This window comes from Siphateles boraxobius, unplaced genomic scaffold (genome assembly GCF_051911475.1).
Source record: "Siphateles boraxobius isolate OS27281-9 unplaced genomic scaffold, OSU_SipBor_1 20, whole genome shotgun sequence".
Lineage (NCBI taxonomy): Eukaryota > Metazoa > Chordata > Actinopteri > Cypriniformes > Leuciscidae > Siphateles > Siphateles boraxobius.
In genome coordinates this window covers 20,677,908-20,704,000 of record NW_027508811.1, presented here as the reverse complement: position 1 = coordinate 20,704,000, position 26,093 = coordinate 20,677,908, and the positions used below count along the sequence as shown (strand labels likewise).

Genomic DNA, 26,093 nt, shown 5'->3' with positions numbered 1-26,093 from the left:
ACTACCACTTTCAAGACCCAGAAAGTTAGTTAAGACATCATGAAAGTAATCCATGTGACTCCAGTTTAACCTCAATTTAATGAAGTGACGCAAGTGCTTTGTTTGCACAAAAAAAAACATAATTTACCACTTTATTTACAAAATAGGCAACAACGTCTGCTCTCGCGTCAACACTCATGCTTCGTTGTGCTCTTGTGAACGCGCGTTGAAGATTAATATTTTGTAAATAAAGTGGTATGCATGAAGCATATGTCTTAAGATGCTTTACGCCAGGTTTGACATCAATGTCATGAAACATTGGTTTGCAAGGGTTTTTTCAGTGACGTTGTGGCAATTTTTGACTTTGGGGTGTATTAATCCTTTAAAAACATGAAACACCACAGAACAACAACACAAACCATCATAACTCAAAAAATATATATAACATAAAAGGCCGGTAGCCAATGAAGACTGCAAAGCCACAAAATTTTTTAAATATAGCATAAATCTGATGTAAACTAACACACACACACACACACACCACACACACACAGTGTCTGGTAACAGCATATATTTAGTACTAAATAGGCCTAGTGTTGGATTTCACGCTCCAATGGTATTTTAGGAGTGTGTGGTGTACCGTTTTACCTGTGTAAATGTTCACAGAGTAGGAGCTGAAGACAGAATAATCTCTTTTTCAGGGTCATAGTGGTGTTTTTCTCCCTCTGAATAAGTTCATTTAGAAGCAGGATACGGGAGTGTGTGTTTTGTGTGTGTATTTCAGGACGTGTGTAAAAATACAGCTGTTGTCAGAAATCTCACTGAATCTCCGCTAACATCTGCCATCCATTAACCGCTCTGTGTGTTTGAGGGTGTGTGTGTGTGTGCAGTAATTGGTTTTGATTTGTTATCAGTTTATTTTCCTCATTTTGCAGATCATATGAATAGGTTCATTGTTCATACAGAAAGGCCACTGTGCGGTGTAGTAATAAGATGGCTCTCTCCATCTCCCTGTCTCTCTTAGATTCGCTGTCCTCTGGTGATGATGAGGACTATGATGAAGATGAGGACGATGCAGGTAATGGAAATGGTGTGTTTCACCCTCTTATTTCTCATTTCATTCCTCTTTTTTGATTGATATTTCATGAGGTGTCTCTGTTTTGCAATAAATGCATGTGATTGCTATCTTTCTTAGCTGGGGATAGGTTGCATTTCATTTCATCAGCTACTTTTCCCCCACTTGATACAAAAATGCAAATTCTCACGAGAGATGGAGAGAGAAGAAAGGAAAAGAAGAAAAATACTCTAATAAAGTCTAATAGCATCAACTGAAATGTCACAAAAAAATTCAGAAAAAGCTACAATATCTTCAACTATGTGTATAACAACTAAAGAAAGAAACTAGAGGAAGATTTCAGATTTTTAGTGTTCATTTCAGTGACCCAAATGATATTTAACACATTCTGATAAATGTCTATACAGGCAAACATGTCAGTATACTGTAGCAAGAGAATCAGAATATCTGATGTTATCCATATTTCAAATCAGTCATGCCCAAAGAATGATCCAGTGATTTGTTTAAAGTTGCTTGTTAACCATTTTCAAAAGGTTAATTGAAAAGAAGGTTTTGGTGACTAATCAGGCAAGACAAGAAACTTTGCTCTTTCAAAGCTCAGCAGAATTAAGGAAGATCAGACAGTTATGTTTTACATAATCCCTTAGAAATACAAATAGAGACAAATGAATTTATTTATTTTTTTAGAATAAGTGTATAGAGATAAATCAATCAAATGCATAGTTTGAGTAAATGAAACGTTTGAGTAAACATTGATATCTCAGACTTTGATATCTTGGAAAAACTGAGCACATTAAGATCTCTCCAATGTTGTTGTTGTTAACTAAAACTATAAAAAAATATGTTTTGGTAATTGAAATAAAGTTAAAATGAAATAAATAATAAATAATAGATGGAAAACTTAAACTTGAAAAATTAGAAACGTTGCCTCGGGAACTTACTGAAATAAATAAGTTTAATAAGCTGAAGTATCACAACTAAAACGAACTTACTTTTTTTTTTAAACTAATACAGCTGCCAAAAGCGCATATTAAAATTATTCAAACCTAAACAAAAATTAAAATAAAAACTGAAAATATGAAAATTAAAGCTAATTAAACAACATATTGTAATAGTACATATATAAATAATAGTAAAATAACACAGAATCTCTGAAACTTTAGATTACACACATACAAGATTGCTGTGAGTCTTTCTCAGAGGGAAAAATTTGAGATGCACGAGACATTCTCTATTTGATCTTTATTTAATATCATTGCTTTGTAGGAGTACCAACTGAGATTTGAAAGAGATCTTATTTGTGATTCCTTAAAGAAAGAGAGAGGGATAGGGAAAGCTAACACTTCTGTCTGTTGTGGTGGGATCGGGGTTGGGGGAGGGTCTCAGGGTTGAGGGGAGGGCATGAAACGAGGGATTTAGTGAAAAACCAAAACCCCTTTAGAGTTTAATGACCAGTAATCCAGCTCTAATTAAGAAAGAGAGAGAGATGAGAGAACACTGGAGCTGAGAGCTGTGAGGTCTGGGCTCTCTGGAACATTTGAGAAGAGTTGAGGTCGTGTGACATCTGATGACATCATTCTGTAATATCTTAATGATGCAGTGCTGGTTACTGCTCTCAGTTTGGCTGACTGAAGCAAGCTGTGCGTAATATCAGCTGTGTGGAGTTGAACTGCACTTTGATGGCTTTTTTTTGGCTGTAGAATAAAAGAAATGGAAAAAAAAAAGTTGGGTCACTGTAGATTTGCGGTTCCCACTTCAAAGCTCAAATTGTCTGTATTGAACTCCATAAAATACCAAACCACACACACACACACACACACACACACACACACACACACACACACACACACACACACACACACACACACACACACACACACACACAGGAGCCAGGTCCATGCTGATTTCTCCTAACAGTTCCACTGACCATTTGAGTATGCAGCGCAAACTGGGAGAGGGAGAGAGAGTGTGTGTGTGTGTGTGTGTGTGTGTGTGTGTGTGTGTGTGTGTGTGTGTGTGTGTGTGTGTGTGTGTGTGTGTGTGTGTGTGTGTGTGTGTGTGTGTGTGTGTGTGTGTTTGTGTGTTTGTGTGTTTTTTTTGTGTGTTTGTGTGTTTTTTTTGTGTGTTTGTGTGTGTGTGTGTGTGTGTGTGTGTGTGTTTGTGTGTGTGTGTGTGTGTGTGTGTGTGTGTGTGTGTGTGTGTGTGTGTGTGTGTGTGTGTGTGTGTGTGTGTGTGTGTGTGTGTGTGTGTGTGTGTTGTATGTATGTAGGCATCAGTGTGTCAGTTATGCCAAAGGAAATGCCAGCCTGCCAGTCACCCTTCACATTCACAATCTGATAGTGTGAGCGAATAATGCACAAGAGAATAATATTCAGTCTAGTTAATGGGTTTATTGTGTGTATGTGTGTGTGTGCGCTCACAGATGTGTGTTTGTGAGCTTGCATGTATGTCTGGAGCGAAATGTGGCGTCTGTGGGTTTAATCGCCAAGTTCGCGGGTTGATCGGATCTGGAGTTAATTGTTTGAGGAGGGATGAAAGTATGTTTACTCATTCTCTTTAAGACGCACACACACTTACAAAGTACAAGACTTGACTGAAAATGAAAATAATGACTATTATTATTTTAGCTAAAGAATGTTACTGTAAGTATTTATGCTCTGATATTTGGCATTAGTTACTAGGAAGCATAAACACAGACCCGACCACATGACAGTCAACATTATATACTAAATTTGTGGGAAGATTAAATGAAGGAAATTTGGTCCGTTATTATAATAGGCTGTTATTATTAAGAATCACAAGATTTAACACTGGGAATCTTTTAGATTTCTGTCTGCAAGAGCACACTCCTCACACTCATGTAAGAGTGTATGTAAGTGTGTTTGCTTTTCCAAACAAATTTTAATTCAGTCTGGGAATTAGGCAGCCAGTCTGACGCTGCCACAGAGCGCACAAGAAAAATCTTTCCATAAACATTCACCCACACGAAGACTCCCGGAGAGGGAACACCCTACCCCCTCAATAATAGAACTGCATGTCAACATACACTTATATAGAGCTCCATTTGCACCTATGCATTCATGTTCTGTACATTGAAATGTTTTGGGAAACTTTCATAACATAAGTTATAGTTTATATTTTCAGCAGCATGTGATTTGATTCTCATATTTATATTTCTGTCCAACAGAAGCTCCATACTGGACCCGTTCCGACCGGATGGAGAAGAAATTGTTGGCCGTTCCTGCCGCCAATACGGTGAAGTTCCGTTGTCCTGCTGCTGGCAACCCCACGCCCACCATCCATTGGCTGAAAAATGGCAAGGAATTCAAAGGAGAGCAGAGAATGGGCGGGATTAAAGTAAGGCAATAGGAATATCGATTAAGAACATGTCCATGTGTGTATGTGCAAATATGTGATTGTGTGTTTAGGATTACAGATAATAAGAGTCAGCAATTAGTAATAATTTACGCAGATCCTCAACATCTGCTCCTTCAAGAGCTCTCTCTCTCTTTCTCTCTCTCTGGAGTTTATTTGCTTGTCGCCTCTAGAGGATACGTCCACCTGTTGCTGCTTCTCTGTGAAAGAGCAGAGGAACACAAAGTTCTGTGTGGTCTTGTTATTTATGTGTCGATGCGTTTGTGTGCGGGTGTTGTTTGTGACGTGTATTGGAGGGCGTCCACTGATTCTTTCGATTATTTTTATTTTTATTACCAATCTTTCATCTCTCAGGGTTTTTGCTTCTCAGCACTAATCCCCCCCCCCCTTTTTTTTTCTTGTTTAGGGTTTTCTTTTTCTTTTTTCAGTCAATGGTGACCAAAACTGTTCAAAGTCATACAGGTGATACAGGTTTGGAGCTACATGAGTGTGGGTTAATGATGACAGAATTTACATTTTAGGATGAACTATACATTTAAATATGACGGAATTATTCATCGCTACTTTCCTTAACAGGGAGACATTTCCCCATAGGAAAGAAAAATCACAAATTAGATCTTCTCTCTCAATCGTTTCTTCTAGCTAGCATTGAGAACAAATTGATACTTTTACTAAACACATATACAGAATTTACTCTTGAGAAAAAGACACCAGTAATTTCACACATGTCCTATGGAGTTTCAGATTAGATTTCAAACTGTAGTAGTTTTTACTAGATTTGCCAAGATATGAAAATCTCAATATGAAGTGTTTCTCATCAAGCTCTTCTGATGTCATCCACATTTGTTTTATAGCAGTATACTACAACTGTATGTCAACAATTGCCTCATTTGTTTGTAAATTAACAGAATTTTTTAAGGGAAAACCCTGAAACTAAGTCAACAACTGGGACCTTCTGAGTGACTTTTGCACACACACACACGCATTCACACAATTAGATTCTTTAACACAGCCTTGCTTTGCATTGACCTGTACGCATAGAATATAACCAATGTCTCCTAAGAGAGACATTTAGAAACAAAACATTGACCTCTTCAACTCTCCATAGCCATAGAGTGACCATCCCGCCCTTACAAAAACACACACGTATACACACACCAGGGGTCCGCACTGACCCAGGGTCATCCTTTATTCTAGACCTGGCCTCCGCATCGGCACAGTCGCTGTTGGCATAGCGATCTGTGACAGCATCATAATAGCTTTATTTAACACACACATACACAGGGGCTTGACAGCTCACCCTAAATGTCTTCTGTCTCTATTAAGACCAAGGCTAAAAGTCACTGCTCTTATATATATATATATATGTGAAAGTAGTTGTGCTTCCCTTGTGTGTGTGTGGATATGACAGGCCTGATGGCTTGATAACACACTCAAAGATGTGTTAAAATGCAGAATGTCATGCTAAATTAAACATGAGGATTTCTCTAGGAGATCAGCATCTTAAAGCTCTTTTCTGCATGGCAAGGGGAACAATAATGGTGTGATTATGTTTCTATTGGCGCTGGAGCTGGCTGCAAGTTTGACTACCTCTTTGGCGACATTAATTGCTGACTAAGTGCGTTAAGATTGCAGAATGAGTTTTAAATGCAAGAAAATGAGTCACATGCCGTACTCTCATTGTTTGAAACGATCCATGGCTTTGTTTAGACAGTTGACTTTCCCACAGCTTTCCTCTTCAAAGAGCCACTCACACATTAACACAAACACACACTTACAAACAGACACACACACCTCAGACACTTTCCATCCCTGACTGGCAGGGTTGTAAGGTCAGAGGTCACCTCTCTATTGAGTCATCAGAAGGGGGAGGTTCTGAGAGGGTGTTGCCGTGGCGATTTAGAGATCTTGATTGACAGGGGGATTGCGTGTTTTTTGTCATGCTCACATATTGCAGCCGAAATCGCATTGTTAGAATGCTAATCTGTGGCACTGTGGGTTAGTCACACCTCACGAACACATACACACTGATGTTTTGTGAAAATACTGCATTTGAGAGCGTGTGCAGCTCGCAACATATTCAACAGCTCAATTTACGAGCGAGTGGAGAAAGACTGTTACGTCCTCCGAGAGATGACTCAATTTCAGTCGCAGTTCTCTGTGGGACCACCATGCTTGGAGCATCAGTAATGAAATGCTGAATCTCTAATCCACAGACAAATGTCTCTTTTTTGTTTGTAAGCCAGTGCTTGGGTGCAATTAGTTATTCATTAATGTGTAAAAATATGTTTAAAAGTCAAGTGTGTAATTTAGCGATGTTCTATCCCACTTGAATGCTTGGATAAGTTGTGGGTACCCTGCTGAAAAATCCAGCATTGCTGGTGACCAGCATAAGGTATGTTTTATATGCTGGGACCAGCATGAGTTTATGTTCTGCTGGTTGATGGTTTGCTGGCCCCAACATGAAATGCTGGTTACTGGTTCCCAGAATGGGATGCTGGTTGATGGTTTGCTGGTCCACTGCATGGGAAGCTGCTGTGCTGGTGGACCAGTATATGTTATCTACTGTGTGCTGGTATGATCCCAGCAAGGCCACAACAAAACTCATGTATGTGTTACATATCACGTTTCTTAGTATGTGTTCGTAGTTAAATAAAGACCAAGACAATTATTCAGTTAATTGTAATAAATTGTTTAATTAAGAAAAAAAAATGTAGGTTACATTTTTATTGGCAGAGCAAAATTAGTTTTCATAAGATAGGATCTCACCAGGTGATGATTAAACAACTCCAAAAACATCATCACCATGTGCATTTATTATTAACTAATTTTTGCTTTATTTATTTTATAATGGTACATGTCTGTAAGTTGTTGAAGTCTGTTTGAAGTCACCATTATGATGATAGTGTTCTCTTTAGTTGGGCACTTGGCCCTTGAGTTTAGTTGAATTAATTATCTTTCAGCAATTGATGAAAGTGCATGCTATAACTATTGTCTACTACAAGATTTCATGCTCCTTACTGCAATTACACCTTTTACTATACACTTTTTTGGATTCAGTGACTGACAGCTTGAGAACAGCACGACAATTCTAGTCCACCAGCTAAACCGGCACTATACCAGCATAAACCAGCCATGACCAGCATGGAATTCATGCTGGTTTATGCTGGATTTTTCAGCAGGGTGTTGTTCCAGGATCAACAAAATATGTCTTACTTGGGAAAATCACAGTGACCCCGGCCGTCTGTACAATATCGATGGCTTATTTTAATGGTGAAACATGTTGTTTCCAGTAAAACTACTGTACCACTTTCTATTGAGAAGAGAGATGGAGAAACAGTTTTGTCGTTTTAATGACTAGCCCTGGGGTCAGTTGTTTTTGCTTCCTGTCTCTGTGGGTCAAATTAAACAGAACCACAATCGGAAGGAGCCCGCACCGCTTTGACACAGTCATAAATCCTGGACATACACATACACACAAACACACACATACTCAAGAGAGATCTGAGCTTCTTGCCACCTCCTGAGTCCCTTTACTCCCAATATTCTCTGAATTTCTGTCACAATTCAGTTGAACTGAATGAATATCCACCGCACTAGTTTTAACTCCTAACCCCAGTCTGACATCAGAGTTAAAGAGGCTCAATATGTTAACAGCATGATGCCGGGAGGAATTTGAGCAGTGCTTTTCGACTGATTATCGAACCTTGACTTGGGTCATTCTCGTGCTGTTTTTTGTTTTTTTTCTGTGTCTGAATCAGAAGGGTACAGCACAAAATCATAACATTTTTAGCTCTTATCTTTTGATGAAGGGAGGGATAAATGCACTAACCCCTTCCTCCCGTTCCCTCTGTATAAGGAGCCCGAGTAGATTGAGGAACAGCTGAGAATTCCTCACAGCATTTCTTTTCAGCAGACACATTGAGATAAATGACTTACACAGAAAATGTCAATGTCAAGTAAGATCGGGTCCTAAATTAAACTCTTGCCCTCTCATACTCTCATTGGACATGAGTAGCTGACATTAAATACTTTTGGGAAGTTAACCAGGATTTCAGTCCAAGGGGGCTCAGCTTCCAACCTGAGCATGAGCTGATGTAGCTCAGAGGAATATTTCTTGCCTTTAGTCCAAGGTTTAATTCTTGGTCGACCAACAATTGAATAAAAAATAAATAAAAGAACATGATATAATTTAATCACTGATTTTAAGGGTTAATTTATAGTTAATTTCAGATTATTTTAGTGGGCTAAAGCCCTTCTAAATACCGTTTAGCAACTATTATGAAAGTTTATTTCATTCAGTTTAACTATTTGAACAGCATTTTGCCTGCTCTTTTATTATGTAGTAGTAGTAGTCTTTATGACCTTTTAATGGCTGAGAGACTAAATTAAATATTTTAAAAAATGATTTTGTCTCAATGCAGGATAGTTTACAGTAAAATGAACTAGTTAACAGAAAGGTGTTCACTAGTTACAGGACACTCAATATACTATATTTTCCCTCATACATTTATTAATTTCAACCTAAAATCTTGATTTAAAAAAGTCAATGGACACATATGCCAACTACTCCCATACATACACACACACACACATTTCTCATACCGTGTCAATCAGCAAACACCAAAGGCTCACTGTGTGAGAGTGAGCCAGCGAGAACGAGCCGAGAGGAGGTGAGGATCCAGAAGACAAGGGGGAGGAGGAGGAGTGCAGGGGGCACAGGCGCCCTTGCCAACTTTCTTAGGCATGTGTGTTTGTCTATGTGTGTGTTGCCCTCTCAGTTGGTGTTACCATGCAACTGTTAAAAACACAGCCCATAATATTTACACAGTTAATTTTTTTTCCACTCAGACCTTCGAAGTACGTAGAGAAGGAATGAGAAAGAGACAGTGTGTGCGCGAGAGAGAGAGAGAGAGAGTGCCATATGCAATTAGAGTGTGCTCTATGAATGAATGAATGGATGTGTGTGTGTGTGTGTGTGTGTGTGTGTGTGTGTGTGTGTGTGTGTGTGTGTGTGTGTGTGTGAGGTGAAGGACCCATCTATCTATCTATCTATCTATCTATCTATCTATCTATCTATCTATCTATCTATCTATCTATCTATCCATCCATCCATCCATCCATCCATCCATCCATCCATCCATCCATCCATCCATCCATCCATCCATCCATCCATCCATCTATCTATCATCTAATCTGAAAGGCTTAATATGTTAATATGTTTCTAGTTTTAAAAAATCTGGTTTATTAATTTCAATTAATTTTAATTCTACTTCCTTAAATTGAATTGCAATTTTGCATTCTGTTTGGTTCCATAATTCTAATTCAATTTAGATTTATCAGCACAGTGGATCTTACTCATAACGTTATACAGACACAGATAATTTAGCACCTGCTTTTCTTCAGCTAACAGAAAAACCTGAGGAAGGATTCAAGTGGACCTCTTATGTAACATCCCACTTTATTATTAAACCTCTCTCTGTCTCTGTCATCCTCTCTCTCTAGTTGAGGGATCAGCAGTGGAGTTTGGTCATGGAGAGCGCCGTTCCTTCTGACCGAGGGAACTACACATGTGTGGTGCAGAACAAATACGGGACAATCAAACACACTTACCAACTCGACGTGCTGGGTATGAACATGCAACACACACATTTAACCTTTACCTTAAACTTAACTTCATCTCTGACTGTCCCCATCTCTTGTCCAATCAGAACGTTCTCCTCACCGGCCAATCCTACAGGCGGGACTCCCGGCCAATCAGACAGTGGTGGTTGGCAGTGACGTGGAGTTTCACTGTAAGGTGTACAGTGATGCTCAGCCACACATCCAGTGGCTCAAACACATCGAGGTGAACGGAAGCCATTATGGCCCCAATGGCTCCCCCTACGTCAGCATCCTTAAGGTACAGTCATCTATACTGGCACATCAGAAGAATTCATGAATGAACCACTTTTAAGAGAATGATTCAACTTTGTTTTTTACGTCAAATACTTTTATTTATGAATAACTTTCTGTTTCAAAAACTTTTGTAGTGTGCTTTTCCCAGAGGACACAATTTAATTATGAAAACACTGTTAGCTTGTGCTTGTTAGAATAGAACATTGTTGAAGGCATTTTATTTTTCAAAATGTCTCCAAGTGCAGCTTAAATTAAACCACATATTAAGTCTCATGTGAGCTTTGAGTGAGTCTTAGAGCACCTCCCTCCAACTCCTAATCCCACCCATGTTAGCATCTCACTATAGGCTCTCTGCAACTGGAGAATTAGGGGGCTCTCGCTCTCTTTTTCCTCTCAGAGGAGTGAGAGAGGAGGCAGACATCTGTTTTGGGCTAAGCTAACCGCCGCGGTGGCGTCGCGCAGGGAGACAGCCATTAGCTGTGCTGCCCCACTCTCTCTTTAGAGAAGGAGGGAGGGAACGAGGGAAGAGGCTCCCGAAAAAGCCATGGAAAAAATGAGTGCGGGAAGCGAGGGAAGGGCCGAGTCAGCAGGCAGAGGAGGGGAGTGCGTCGGCTGGCCAGACCGCCACGCTATTTTAGACTCCCACATAATTGAAACAGTATTTTACTGGGAGCCGCGCGGCGGCTTTTCCCTTCCCCGCAGTCTCATCTGCGCACCCTCTAAAGCCTTCCCCAGCCCTCCCAGACTGAGAGTGCTGAGCGACAAATCATGTGTGGCGCAACGCCTACGATCAAGGGAAAGAACGGAAACAGAGAATAAAGCAAATGAAGCATCTGAAAGAAATACAGAAACAGATATGTGTGGACTAAGGGGCTAAAGACAATATTTGAGCGTTTAATTATAACATACAGAGACGTCAATTGCCTAGCAGTTAGCGTGTTGAGCTGTGGCGCCAGTGCAGGTGAAACGAGTTTGAATCCAGCTCGCAACATTTCCTGAGCTTGTTCCGCCTCTCTCATCATGTCATTTTTTGATGTAAATAAAGAGCCATAAAATTTGGTGACTGCATCTTCATGGGCTTCATTTTTCAAGAGCTAATAGTATTTTTAGTGTATTTACATGCACGGTCTGTGTTGGTTTAGTTCCTGATTACAAGGAATTACACCCAACATATCATTGTTTTCCTTTTGTGATAATAGCGGTTAATTTTGAAGCTTTGTAAATAAGCCACAATCTATAAAAAGCCTAATAAGAAAGGGGATGTTTTGTAATGAAAAGAATGACAATGAGTTAATTTAAATACCCATGAGCAGCGCCATTCAGAAATAAATTCTTGAGAATTTAATTCCAGTTCTCAATTCGTAACCAGAAAGTGTAATTGAAATTTGAATTTAACTTCAAGTCAAAGAAATGTAATATAATTCAAAATTATTTTCATGATTTTTAACAAGAAAAAAAATGTTGTTTGAAAATTACAAAATTTTAATAAAAAGGTTTATTCAGTCAATCTGATTTCCTGCCGTTCATTTTCAAATTACAATTCAATTTCAATTCATTTGAATGATACGCTCTTGAAAATAAAGGTTCTTTACTGGCATCGATGGTTCCATTAAGAACCTTCAACATCAATGGAACCTTTCCATTACAAACAAGGTGGAAAAAGTTGTTTAGATTATTAAAATGTAGAGAAGAAATGGTTCTTTTAAATACTGTTCACTGAAAGGTTCTTTGGGGAACCACAGATAGTTCTTCTATACCACTGCTGTGAAAAACCCTTTTAGAACCTTTATTTTTTGACAGTTTAAACTGGATTGTGGGTGGTTAGTGAATAAGAGGCAAGTTTTTGTAGTGAAATAACAAGTGATGTAACTGTTTTGTGAATTTGAAAGTGTATCGGTATCTTAAAGAAGTGCTACAACAAGCTGCTTGAGTATTTTAAATCATTAAGTGTGTGTTCATGTGTGAACGTGCTCGCCTCTGACTAAGTATGTGTGTCTCTCTGCAGAGTTTTGTCAGTAAGGTAAAAGAGGCCCACGATACGCTGAGCCTGTATAATGTGTCAGAAAAAGATGCAGGCCAGTACTGGTGCAGAGCCCACAACTTTTTAGGCATTTCAGAGAATATGTTCTGGCTCACAGTGTCCCAGCCAGGTAAATCTCTCTCCATACAGCCGCTGTCAGTCAAGACCTTGGTGGCGTAGAGTCAAACTCCCCTAATCTCTGTCTATTTCTCACTGCTCTTCTCGCCCCTTTTTTAACACAATAAATAAGGTGACCTGATTCAAGGACTTGTTATTTAAGGCCAGTGTATGTCTGCTTCATTTAAATGTTCGCTTCTTCTTCTTGCTCCCCAATCAATGCAACAAGGGCATGTTGAATTGGACCTGAGACTGTACCACATCACATTCTTATTGATTTCCTCATACCCTACACACTGCTCTCTTGAGAATTGGGACACACACTTCTAAATAAATAGGTGTCAGTTTTATCTAGTGAGAGGTTAAATTAAGCTTAAAGCTGGTAATATTCTTCCGGGCTCTTTTTATGTTTTCTTTGCACCTCAAACACGTCATGGATGAGATCTAACGTGACTCTCTGCTGCTGATTACATTTTCCGGCAGGGTTTGGGGTTTTACTTTGCTTCTAGGTCATATCTGGGATACTGGTGATGGGTTAACTGATCTTCCCTCGTTCAGATCTTCCTCCCGGTGCTGGGTGCTGCTCCTTTCTCAAGGGTTGTGCTCTAAGCATCTGTCTATCTCTCTCTCCGTCTCTCCCTGCTTTTCCAGACTGCGGGAATAAATACTACGGATAAAGAGCTGGAGATTCTCTACCTGACCAATGTGTCTTTTGAGGATGCGGGGCAATACACTTGTCTGGCAGGGAACTCGATTGGCTTTAACCATCACTCTGCTTGGCTTACAGTGTTACCAGGTATACTAGTTTCACTCTCTGGGGTTTCTTTTCACTCCTTTCTTCCCAAGTCTCTATACTTCCCATTTTCCCTATTGTCCTTGCATGCTTTATTCATAGTTTTGCAGTTAAAATGTTTTTGAAATGTTTTCAGTGATATTCTCTATGGACCTTTAATAATGTCAAATTAAATATGCCAACTATACTGAAGAACAACCTTGTAGTTTGTAATTGTTTTTAGATTGAAACATGACATATGCAGGGAAAAAACGACGGATGATGGGTTTTTCTCATGGACTGTTTCCACTCGATAACACGCTCATGATGGAAGTGCTTGTCGTGTTTACTGGAGTATTTACTGATGGCACACAGTCCTTGTATCTGGGAGGCCCGATTCATTAATTCTCATCCTGTTAACCAGTTCTCCGTTCTGCTGCTGTAATTAAAATCGCTCGTCTCGTGCAGAGCCACTGAACTCTATCTGTGGGGCTCATCACACAAGTGCCAAATAAGCCTCCCGGAGAGAGGGGCATTATGGGATGTTTGTACCTGCATGGGGGCGCGATAGCATGTTAATTAGTTTGTAAGGTTGCTGTAAATTAACTGCAGGCCTTCTGCTTTATAACTTCAAACAAACAAACAAACTAATGATTGACTTAAGACGATCTCTAATCCAACCATTAGTAGGGCTTGTTTCTTAAATTACTGTTAGTTTTTAAATTAAAGTCTTGAGGCTGTAGTTAGTGGCCAATTTATTTTTGGTTTCGTGTTTTATTCAGGTTGATCAACTGAATTTTGTGGTTATGTGTATTAGAAATAAACGGGTTCCAAAATGAACACAGGTGGATAAAATTGTGAAAATTTACCGGCCATAAATATTTCTATTTAGCCTTCAGCTGTTCAAATTATGATTTTGTTTCTCTGATTTTATACTCCAGATATGTGTCACCAAATTTAGCTCTAGAAAAAAGGCATCCTAGATAAACCTCTGATGGCAAATTTTCCACTGAGGAAATGTTGGTAAATTAATCTTTGAATATTTTGCATTGCTCACATCAGTGAGGGTCAGACTATCATAATTTAATTTCAGCTACAAATTAAGTTGCAGTCCCTAATAAAACTTCAATTATTTTCTAATCAAAGCAAAACTCTACAAGTTTGCTTTTGCTTGTATTTGGCATGGGGATAAGTCCTCATTTTGGAATCTAAAGACAACACTAATAGAAAAGAGGGCCATTTTAATACGTCTCAATCAGAAAAGGCTGTCAGAAATTGCATACTCTCTCAGTAGGTACTTATTTTGCAACCATTCAAATTAAAGTACATTGTATATAATGAATGAATATGTCTCCATATGTACTAATCCATCATGATGTCATTGGCATGTGACCTACAGCGTCAGTCGCTTCACTACCATTCACAACAGTAGTTTAACCTATAGGTCAACACATTGGTACATTTGTCTCATAATGTCATCACACACGTCTAAACTGTGCTCTTGTGCTCTGTGTCAGCGGTGGAGATGGAGAGAGAGGATGACTACGCGGACATTCTCATCTACGTGACGGGCTGCGTGCTCTTCATCCTCACCATGGTCATCATTATCCTCTGCCGTATGCGGATGAACACGCAGAAGACGCTCCCCGCGCCGCCCGTTCAAAAACTGTCCAAATTCCCCCTCAAGAGACAGGTAACAGAAAGTAGATACAAGATTTGATCAGCCCAATTATCTTCCTTTCTCTTTATCTCCTCTCTGAATTGCCTTGAATGCATCTTTTTCACCCTTTTGTAGTGTGTAGTGTTTGGGCTATTTGTGTGTATGAAGACGTTCTGTGGATGTCATAGATGCAATGTGGCAGTGTAATATCCATGCTCTCCCGGTGACTGCTAGTGTTTAGATCATGTTTCTCGCCTGGTGAAACTCGCTCTCTCTCAGTTGTTTTAAACAGTTTAAATCGGAGCAGCTGCAGCTGGAACACTGCCTCTCTAATCTCTGTCACTCTCTCGATCTCTTCTTCTTTTTCCCTCAAGTTATTTCCACCAATCAAAGCCTGACAATGTCACGCTGGAATCAAGCTACATAATAATGTTGCAGTGTTTTTTTTCTTCCTTTTCTTCAAATTGTGTTTGTGTAGGTGTATGTTTTGAGCTAGTTCTGATTTTAGAAAATATTGAGATATCATTGTCAGACAGTTTGATCTTCCTGCTGCTGACATACTTTCTCAGTGTTTCATGAAAGTCTACATAGATTTGCATTTCCTAAAGGAAATCGCAGTGCTTGCAAGGAACTGTCCTCCAGTTACTTGGAAAACTTACTCACTTGTCGTTCTCATGACATTCATCACACATTAATTCTTATGCAAAGTCAGTTGTGGATGGCTAAAGAGATGCTGATCAATGCAAGAAAGAAAACCAATCACAATTCAATATGCACATTTTGATTATGATGATGCCATGTCTGCTTTTGAATGTTTAACTTATCTCTGTGCATCAACTGTGCATCGAAAGAAAGAGGGGCAGATGAGGTAGGGGCACCCTTTCAGCGAATCTTCAGATTATACCTGTGTGTTCGTGGCAGCAGGGAAATGTTGCTTCACACACACTTCTGTGGTCCATTACGTGGAGATCTGACAGCTACAAACCTTTCTCTCTCAGGACCAGTCCTCTGAGGAACAGACACCATGTTTCTGTCTGCAGCACAACACTTGAGTTGATGATCTTCTTAAAATAGACATCTTGATTCTTCCTCTCTCTCTCTTTTTCTCGCTCTTACACTCGCCGTCTTCTTCACTTTCAGAGACAATAACATGCTGTTTTTATTCTTTACCCAAGCAGGTGTCCTTGGAGTCGAACTCTTCCATGAATTCAAACACCCCATTGGTCCGGATCGCCCGTCTTTCATCCAGCGATGGGCCGATGCTGCCCAATGTTTCTGAGCTTGAACTGCCCTCTGACCCCAAGTGGGAATTTCCACGTACAAAGTAAGTTAAAAGCTGAAGTGAACATCAAATGACCATAATCATCAGACTAATTCTAAAGCAAATAGTTAGTTCCTTGCTCACTGTAAATTATGATTTTGTAGCAGACTGACGCTGGGAAAACCATTGGGAGAGGGCTGCTTTGGACAGGTTGTGATGGCTGAAGCCATTGGGATTGACAAAGAGAAACCCAACAAACCTCTCACTGTTGCTGTCAAGATGCTCAAAGGTTAGTGTGTTCAGATGCTGTAAAGAATTACATTTCATTTATGTTTTATGTATAAAATAATCAATAAGTTGACTTGAATTATGGTTGAATGTCTCAAAACATCATTCCAAGGTCACATTCCGAATCCTAATTCCTGTAATGCAAAAAAAAAAAAATCTTATCATAATGGTCACACACACAAACACAAACACACAAAAAAAATTTCATCAAATCTCATTGCTCTAACTATGTAGATGTGTTTAACTGCCATTAATAATATATGCACTACCATTCAAAAGTTTGGGGTCAGTAAGATTTTAAAGAAATTAATACTTTTGTTCAGCAAGGATGCATTAAATTTATCAAAGGTGACCGTAAAGACGTTTATAATATTTACAAAAGATTTCTATTTATAATTTTATGTTTGTAAACAGCTTTTGACACCACAGTAATAGATTAATTTTTAAAATAAATGTTAAATTGTAATAATATTTCACAATATTGCTGTTTATAACTGTTTTCTTAGATGATGGCACAGATAAGGACCTGTCGGACCTTGTGTCTGAAATGGAGATGATGAAGATGATTGGAAAACACAAGAACATCATCAACTTGCTGGGAGCATGCACACAAGATGGTCAGTGCACGCACACACATAAGATCACAGCTTTGATGTTCGGCTTTGATTTTCTCTGACTGAATTGTTTCTGACTGTGTTCATACAGGTCCTCTGTATGTGCTGGTGGAATATGCCTCTAAAGGGAATCTTAGGGAATATTTGCGGGCAAGAAGGCCTCCTGGGATGGACTACTCATTTGACACCTGTAAGATCCCGAACGAAACTCTGACATTTAAAGACCTGGTGTCCTGCGCCTATCAGGTCGCCAGGGGTATGGAGTACCTGGCCTCAAAGAAGGTAACACATGTACTTATCTTAGTTTGTAAACTTATTTGAAAAGAAATAATTTAAGAGCCTTGTAATGTTTATAAAGTTTATAAATGCTGCCAGATATTATTTTCCTAGTGTGTATTTATCAGACTTGTGCATAAAGGATGGCCCTCTTTCTGTTTGTGTTGCCAGTGTATCCATAGGGACCTCGCAGCCCGGAATGTTCTGGTTACCGAGGACAACGTGATGAAGATTGCAGACTTCGGCCTGGCTAGAGACGTGCACAACATTGACTACTACAAGAAGACCACCAACGTAATTTGACACTGATTATCAATCTCAAAATGCTTGAAGGATAGGGCTCTTGGGTGGCATTGGATTGAAGCACAGAGATGTGGTTGTGCACTGTATTTAGAAACGTCAAACCTGTAGAAGTCGAATGAGTGTGTGCAAGTTCAGGAACTTTTGAAGGTGCATTTATGAGCAGCTTGTTATAAATCAATTAAGTGTTGAATGAGGTCTGGAGTTGCTAAGAATGTGTGGGTATTGGCGAGGACTGGACGGTAATGAACATATTGTGGTTTACCTGGCTCACTATGCATTGTAAAATGCAGTATTGGGGTGTTACTAACTAAAAATGTTCAGTAGCATGGCATTAGCTTAGCTATGGTAAAAACACTTGAGCTGCATCCGAAATCGCATGCTGTATATAGTACGTTCTACATCTGCTTTGAAACTTACTTCACGACCATTAAACAAGTGCATTCTGTATTATGAATGTGTAGTATGATTTAAATTCAGCCGTACTATATCTGCCATGTTGTCATTGTCATAAGACCTACGGCGTCAGTTGCGTTGCTTCACTGCCATTCACAAATCCTCTCCTGTGGCCTCATGGGATAGTAAAGTGTCCATCGGATGCGCACTTTATAATCTCGCCGCAAGTAGTAGGTCTTCAGTTTTTGAATACTGTTTTATAAATACTATGAATTCAGATATAGAACTCGGCTCACATACTGTTTTTCACCCTCTATATAGTATGTAAGTAGTTAAACTACCTTAAATTAATTTATAGTAGATTGTAGCAAGATTAACCATGGTTCCTAAAACTGGTAGAATACATGGTGTTGGATGGAACTGTTAGGTGTTGTGACAGCAGGTTTTAGATGTGGGGTGGGTTTGGTGGGTATTTGGATATTCGATGGGACAGCTGGAGATTAGAGCACATTGGGGAGAGGGAAGATGTTAATGTTAACCGCTGAAGTGTATTTATATTAGATAGGACAGTAGGAGATTAAGCTGCAGGCATGTTGATGTTCGATAGCCGTCTGTATGTCTTGCTGGGTCAGCACCGCTGTTGTTCTGACTGATCTGTATCCTTTCAGGGTCGTCTCCCCGTCAAATGGATGGCACCAGAAGCACTGTTCGACCGTGTCTACACGCACCAGAGTGATGTGTGAGTTTACATTGCCATGCATGCCTCTTCTTTTTTTCCTCTCCAACACTTATGCCATCTGTTCATAAAGTTCATCAAGCGATAAAGGAATGCAAGTGAACACCATAACCCTGCAACAACAGCATCAAAGCCATCCGAGAGAGTGTGCCAGTGTTTCTTGCATCGGCATTCACCAGAATTGGAGACATGAAAAAAATTGTAACATGTTTTTACAGTACATGTTATTATATAGTCCGATTCAAAAGGAGTTATTTTAATGAATCCATCAAAAAGATTCACTAAGTAATGAGTTTGAAGCAGCTAATGATTTTAATGATGCATTTAATCACTTAATTCATCAGAGCGGTTACAGAATGAATAACTTATTGACTGAGGGTCCATTTACACAACACCGTTTTCAACTAAAAACTGAAAACAATTTATGCATTTTGGGTGTTCATTTACACGACAACTGCGTTTTTTGGGGCCTTGCTAACTAAAATGCTAACTTTTGAAAATGGGTTTCAAAGTGCAAGTTTTTGAAAATGATACCGTTATCATCACTGTGTAAACTGTGATGTCATGTGCATGCATATTATGTGTTCAGTCTAAAGTCACGTAGGGTTTCTTTACAAAGTTACATCGCCAACTACTGGACTAGCATTCATAATTCAACGTTTTTAATCGTTCTTACAGATCTGTATGATCGGGGATTATGTCATCTGTGCACGAATAGCGCGAAGGAAAAACTTTTACGTTTTTAGTACAATGTTGTCGTGTAAATGTACATTGAGTGCAAGTCATCATAACTTTCATTCATGTCCGACTTGAAATAAACCAAGATTGTTAATGTTGCATGTAAGGTAAGCTTTACAGGACTGGATTTTTTGTTGTTGTTGATAATTTATAATTTATTTTAGCAATAAATTATATTTAAATATAAAAAAAATTAATTCTGTAGCAAACATTGTTTATGCATCTTCACTCCCCTTTAAAAGTTTAAGGTCAGTAAGATTTCTTAAATGTTTCTGAAAGAATTCTCTTATGCTCACCAATCCTGCATTTATTTGACCAAAAATATACAATTTAAAAAATGTTTACTTGAATATATTTTAAAATGTAATTTATTCCTGTGATGGCAAAGCTGAATTTTCATTACCCCAGTCTTCAGTGTCACATGATCCTTAAGAAATCATTCTAATATGCTGATTTGGTGCTCAAGAAACTTTATTTATTATCAATATTATCTTAATATTTTTGTGGAAACCTTGATAAAACATTTTTACCAGGATCCTTAGATGAATATAAAGACATTAATATTGTTCCAAAATATTTCTATTTCAAATAAACTAACAATTTTGATCAATTTAAGGCTTTTACTGAATAAAAGTATTAATTTATTTTTTAATCATACTGACCCAAAACTTTTGAGTGGTTTTGCATGTGTGTATGTTAGAAGACTAGTGTGTGTACTTGCGCAGCGGGTTTTGATTAGTATGTTAGTATATTGCACACTGTCTCTCAGTAGACCGAACACACATTCATCACATTCAGACTGGTACATAGAACTGCACTTTCCCAATATGTCTAAATACACTTTAATCACAGCTGGCCTGAGACAACAGTAATAAAATAATATCATCTCCCTCTGCCTATAGGCTCTACTTATGCTATGATATATGAGCAGTGAGCCTTTCATTCAGTGTGTGTGTGTGTGTGTGTGTGTGTGTGTGTGTGTGTGTGTGTGTGTGTGTGTGTGTGTGTGTGTGTGTGTGTGTGTGTGTGTGTGTGTGTGTGTGTGTGTAAGAGAGAGAGAGCACCACGCTGATGGGTGTAAATGAGATTTGACTCTGACATAAAGCTAATGAACGGATAGTGATATAATGATGAGCCAATTATTGAGCCCCCATAAGGCTTCTAACTGACTGTGTGTTGTATGTGTGTGTGTATTTGGCCGGGTAGCATTAGCTGGCTCATAGCTCCTGTTGTCTCTTACCGTGGCTAATTTGATTAGCACTGCTCAGTGGTGGCGTGGGAGGAATGGGGCCAAAAAAAAAGAGCCCTGAGTTAACAGAGCAGCTTGTGATAACACACACCCACATACACATATACACGCGCACACACACTCGCTCTAGTTTAATAGACTCGCGTCTCATATCAAGGACATACATTATAAGCCTCAGTGAGAACCAACAAAACTCCTCTCTCACATCTGCCAAGTATCGACACCCCAGAGAGAGACAGACCGATAGAGATAGTGAGAGTATTGTTACGCCACTATTTCAAGCACAACCAGCATAATAGTGGCCTAACAACATTTTTTTCTCACTGAATTGGATTATAGTTTGTACTATAATGTAAATGTGTGATTTTTGTCCCATATTTGCTCTGAACTGTGACCTCTTTTGCATCTCAGGTGGTCTTATGGGGTTTTATTATGGGAGATTTTCACACTGGGCGGCTCACCGTACCCAGGTATCCCAGTGGAGGAGCTCTTTAAACTGCTGAAGGAGGGACATCGAATGGACAAACCTGCCAACTGCACTCATGAACTGTACGATTGCGATTTCTTTTCATTTTAATCTAGAGAAAATCTTAAAACCTTCTTATCCATCTCTTAAAATAATGTCTATAATGGCATATGACAACCATGTATAGTAGAACGCATAGAGCTGTATAATCTAAAGGCCCATTTATAACAAGGACGTTAGTTTTAAACAAGATATAGTTTCAAAGTCATTCTAAATATGAAAGAATAGAAGAGTCCACACCACAACTATAATGATAATGGCACAGAGGAATGATATTGTTGGAACTTTTTTTCAGCTGATGAACGATAAAAACACTGACAGCCAATCAAAATCCATCCTGGTTTAAACAGCTCGTCCTACGTTATCGTCCGTTGGTGTGGACACCTATATAGTTATTGTTTTATTTATCTTTATAGTTTTCGTTCTTGGTGTGAATCTCGTAATTTCATTGTTATATCTTGTGTATTATTTACTGATACTCTTGAATTTTATATTGTTTTGATTTAATAAGTAACAGCTGTAATGGTTCAGATTCGATTCAGTTGAAGCATTTGACATATAGACCAATTCCAAGGGGGTGAATATTTGCAGGCCATGTCGTAAATACCGTCATTACTAGATGACAACCCAGAAGTTCTACTCAAAACTCGAAATTATGTTCGTTTCAATGCCAACACTGTTGATGCCAACATTAATCTGTTTAAATTGACTAATCAACAGACAAAACCACAATACAACAAACAGTAATAAATGCAAATGGCTTATTAATCAACTTATAATTTATTTTGCAGGATCTTTGTTCATTCTAGCTACATTAAACTGTATTACACTTAAAGATTATTATTTCATTATTATGACATTAACAGCCAATTAAAGGAATTATTAAATAGAAACATTACAAGATAAATGCTTGACTTAATTTAACTGCTGAAGCCGCAGCCATTTTGGGTGTTTCCGCATGACGTGCAGCAGTCAGGTGGTGCAAGTCTGAGCTCTCAGAAAATTCTAAATTATAATTACTATTCCTACGAGTTCGCAAGTGCTCGTAATAGTACTTCTGACAAGGTGTGGATGCACCAATTGTCCATCAATCAAGTAAATTTTTGGCACTGATCATTAAATGCATATATTGTTTTGGATGGTGTGATTTGTGCAGGTACATGATTATGCGGGAGTGTTGGCACGCCGTTCCTTCACAAAGACCCACGTTCAGACAGCTGGTGGAGGATCACGATAGGGTTCTTTCCATGACCTCCACTGACGTAAGAGCTTTCGTGCATCAAACCAAACACCTTAACTCTTAACACCTAACTGTTAAAGCCAATTCTGATGTGTGTGTGTTTGTGTGCATTTGATCGTTTAGGAGTATCTGGACCTGTCGGTACCGTTCGAGCAGTACTCTCCTACCTGCCCGGACTCCAACAGCACCTGTTCTTCCGGCGACGACTCCGTGTTTGCTCACGACTCCTTACCTGATGAGCCCTGCCTCCCTAAACATCACCACCACAGCAATGGGGTCATAAGAACATAAGGAATCGTGGTTTGTGGGGATCTTTCGGCTTGCTGCACTTGACCAGCATGTAGCGGTGTGCAGACGGGGTTCCTGGCACAGTGTGGATCTCATGAATCGCTCAACGAGAAGCTTCAGACTTCCAACTGTTCGCAGGTCTGAAGGACAGATTACGCCCCTGTCCTTCAGCTCCTCCTTTTCTTCCAAATCATTATTCAGCTTTTTGACTTCGAAAAGAGAATTCCTATTTTTGTATTTGGCCAGTTTCGTTTTTCCTTTGCGCGACGCAGTCAGAAGGGTCAAACCATTCCGTGCCTACCAAAAAACAAACAGACTGACAAATTGCTGGACAGGAAACAAAAAGAACGGATCAACACTGTGTAACAGCACAGTTCTGAAGCGGCAGACAGAGTCGTCCTGTCACGCGTGGACAGGAAGGGTTTTTTACAGCAATATCTGACTGGAGTGAGAATCAAACCCATGGCCAGTCTCTCCTCTCCACTCCTCACAAAGAACGTTTTTCATCCTTTTTTTTAATAAGAAAAGAGAGAAAGGTCTCCTAGATGTGAGATTTAATTAGAATATATATAACTGTTTGCTTTGTATGTATCTTAAAGTTTTTATTGTAAATATATAGATATAAATATGTATCATATTGCAGTCAGTATAGCAGTGAACTAAAAAAAAGAAAAGAAATAATGACATTTTAAAAGAGCAAGTGAGCATACACTGTTGAGATCATGTAAACATTTAATCAAAAAAAAAAGCAAAACAAAAGTTTTATTTGAATTAACATGTATATTTGTAAAGCTATTTATAGACAAGGTTTTTAAGGGGGTCTAAAATTATAGTCGGGTTTTGGTACTGTAAACAAAGGGGTTTTCTTCTTTTAAATTTTGTAAGTTATTTACCACAGAAATGCAAGATTTATTTTTTTCTTCTTTTTTTTCTTCCATTTCTTAGTTTACATTGACAAGAATGTATGAGAAACTAATTGGTGATATCAGCAGAGTAAGAGGATGAAATTATGAATTCTAAAGCAAGAAATAAGTATACAAGAAGTTGCTTTGCCCGTATCTCAGTATTGAATTTCGCGATAAAAAGACCACAAGCGCTTCTGCTTTTCATGAGGAAACCACACTGATTTTTAACTGCTGTCAGACTCACACTTAAAGCACTTTTCATCGTTTTTGTATAGTATAAAACAATTTCTTCATATTTGGGCTTCCATGCATGTGACATAAGCAGATCTGTTCACCATAGTGTTTATAAAAACAAAACAAAACAAAAAAACAGTGTTGGTTTTCCCTGAAGATAGGCGCTGTGATCCTTTCATCTAGCTCTTTGATATGAAGGAGTGCTTTGTGGGTAAAACCTAACATGGCATATAGAAATATGGTGAAACCATACTATGAGTTTGTTGCTCTTATTTGCTCTTTTGCTAATGAATATGTATAATAACATTTTTGAGGTAATCCTCCGGGTCGGTGTGTTTGCAAAGTGCCAAAATCTTTCTCTCTGCTCTGAGTTTTATGTTAATGAATACAGAACCGTTATTGCTATTCAACTCCAGCGTGCATGGTTGTCAGATGAGTGTCTCTGGCCCTGCGAATCTAAGCGAAGCATTATGGGATAGCTTGGTCGTGTCTCAGGGTGTCCTCAGACAATTGCATTCAAGCAGAAAGCCGGCAATAATATATAATGGGGAGAAAAAGAGGAGGATTCGCTTGCTGCTAAACTACGAAAACTGTAGATTTGATACGAGATGACTGTACAGCTCCCTCCTCCTGCAAAACATAGCATTTTTGTACTTGTTAAGTGCCTGGGAGGGAGTTCAGAGGCTGAATATTGCGACGTACGGTTTGAATGTACAGCCACATCAATAAAAGATATAAGCAGGGTGTTTCTTAAAACGATAAAGTAAATATTTGTACGGCACTTTGTTACCTTGATTCTCAGATTGGGTTCTCAAAGATATGGGTGACGTTGTTCTGTAATTTCTTCTTCCAGCTGTAGGACATCATGTTCTGTTGGATACAGTGTTTTTGAGTGTTTGTCCATTACGTGTGGAGTTCTTCGTTTACTGTTTGGTGTGGGATGGCAGGGCAAGCGATCGCTCTCAGCTTCCTTTTTTTGTACAACCTGTAACCTCTGGCTCACCTCCACATCCTCCGCTCTACTACTGACAGCCCTCTTGCATTGTTTCAAACATATCAAACAATGTTGCTGGTCCTTTTCCCTCCTTGACACAGATCAACATTATTTATTTCCTTGTATTTATGTTTTATTTGATCCGTTTCCTTTCATGACCTTATCTTGTTCAAAAGGCCAGCATTCCTTCATGCTTTTGTGTTTTAGGATGGAGGTAGAGCCGAGATGCATTTAGGGGTTGAAGAAAGTTTTCTTTACAATGTTTACAATGAACTTCCAGACAGTGTCAAAGGAAAATGTGTTTCCCCAGCACTTTTAAAGCGTCTGGATGATGAGCAATACTGGTCTGATGTCAACCCTCTTTCATTTTACGCATTTGTTCTTTTCCTCTTAAGCTCTATTTGATAGTGCCATTCAGCTCTTATTAGAATTAAGATATTAAATTAAGTTATAGATTTAAATTTGCAAATGATTGTTGTACGTCGAGTAGATTTTATTAGGTGTGTTTTTGTTTTGTTTTGTTTTAATAAGGATGAAAACTTCTTTACAGTATTTTCTTACAGAAGAATTGCATTGCATTCCAGGTAGATTTCTTTCTTCACACGGAGAGGTAACATATTGCAGAATTAAAATCATTCAGCATCTGCATCCCTCTCTGTTTAACAAAAGATTGTAATAGTTGACTAACAGTGTTTTATTTTTCCATATCTTTGTATATGTAGAACATTCCGTTCTGTTTCAGTTGTGCCCCTTACGAGCTGTTAAACCTCTTTACACTCTATCAGTCTGTGCCTGACGGAATTATGCTGTCAATCAAAACCTTTTCAATAAACACAACAAAACGAGTGTTCGCTTGTAACTTACTTTTTAAATCTATACTTGCCACGTTCACTATTTCATGTTTTATTTAGGCAGCAAGAGTGGGAGGGAATTTGATAAGCATATTATGAGATAATCCTCAATCATAACTCATGAGGAATACTAGTGATGCACCGATGCCCCGAAATTTGGGCAACCAAAAATATATAAAACGTTAAACCAAAAAAAAAATAATGAATTTTCGGCCTAAATGCTTTTGGAGGGCTGAAATCATTAACAGAAACAGTGATGTTTAATTAGCGCTTCTCATTTTGACTGTTTCCATGTCTATTT

General features: G+C 38.8%; 1 protein-coding gene across 10 annotated transcripts in view; it reads left to right on the top strand.

The window, feature by feature from the left end:
• fgfr3 (fibroblast growth factor receptor 3) overlaps positions 1–25,787 on the top strand; it is a 45,754-nt gene extending 19,967 nt beyond the window's left edge. The window contains exons 4-18 of one of the 10 annotated variants that reach the window (XM_077237430.1): positions 1,004–1,069; positions 4,242–4,411; positions 9,935–10,058; positions 10,141–10,331; positions 12,333–12,477; positions 14,754–14,929; positions 16,075–16,220; positions 16,322–16,446; positions 16,952–17,062; positions 17,151–17,341; positions 17,507–17,629; positions 18,700–18,770; positions 21,166–21,303; positions 22,437–22,542; positions 22,644–25,787. In XM_077237430.1, coding sequence (XP_077093545.1) covers positions 1,004–1,069; positions 4,242–4,411; positions 9,935–10,058; positions 10,141–10,331; positions 12,333–12,477; positions 14,754–14,929; positions 16,075–16,220; positions 16,322–16,446; positions 16,952–17,062; positions 17,151–17,341; positions 17,507–17,629; positions 18,700–18,770; positions 21,166–21,303; positions 22,437–22,542; positions 22,644–22,811 — 2,051 coding nt within the window. In that variant the 3' untranslated portion in view covers positions 22,812–25,787. Of the gene's footprint in view, positions 1–1,003; positions 1,070–4,241; positions 4,412–9,934; positions 10,059–10,140; positions 10,332–12,332; positions 12,478–13,115; positions 13,261–14,753; positions 14,930–16,071; positions 16,221–16,321; positions 16,447–16,951; positions 17,063–17,150; positions 17,342–17,506; positions 17,630–18,699; positions 18,771–21,165; positions 21,304–22,436; positions 22,543–22,643 lie in introns of all 10 variants that reach the window. The other 9 variants (XM_077237429.1, XM_077237431.1, XM_077237428.1 and 6 more) reach the window with 9 other exon arrangements.
• The last annotated feature ends 306 nt before the right edge of the window (positions 25,788–26,093 follow it).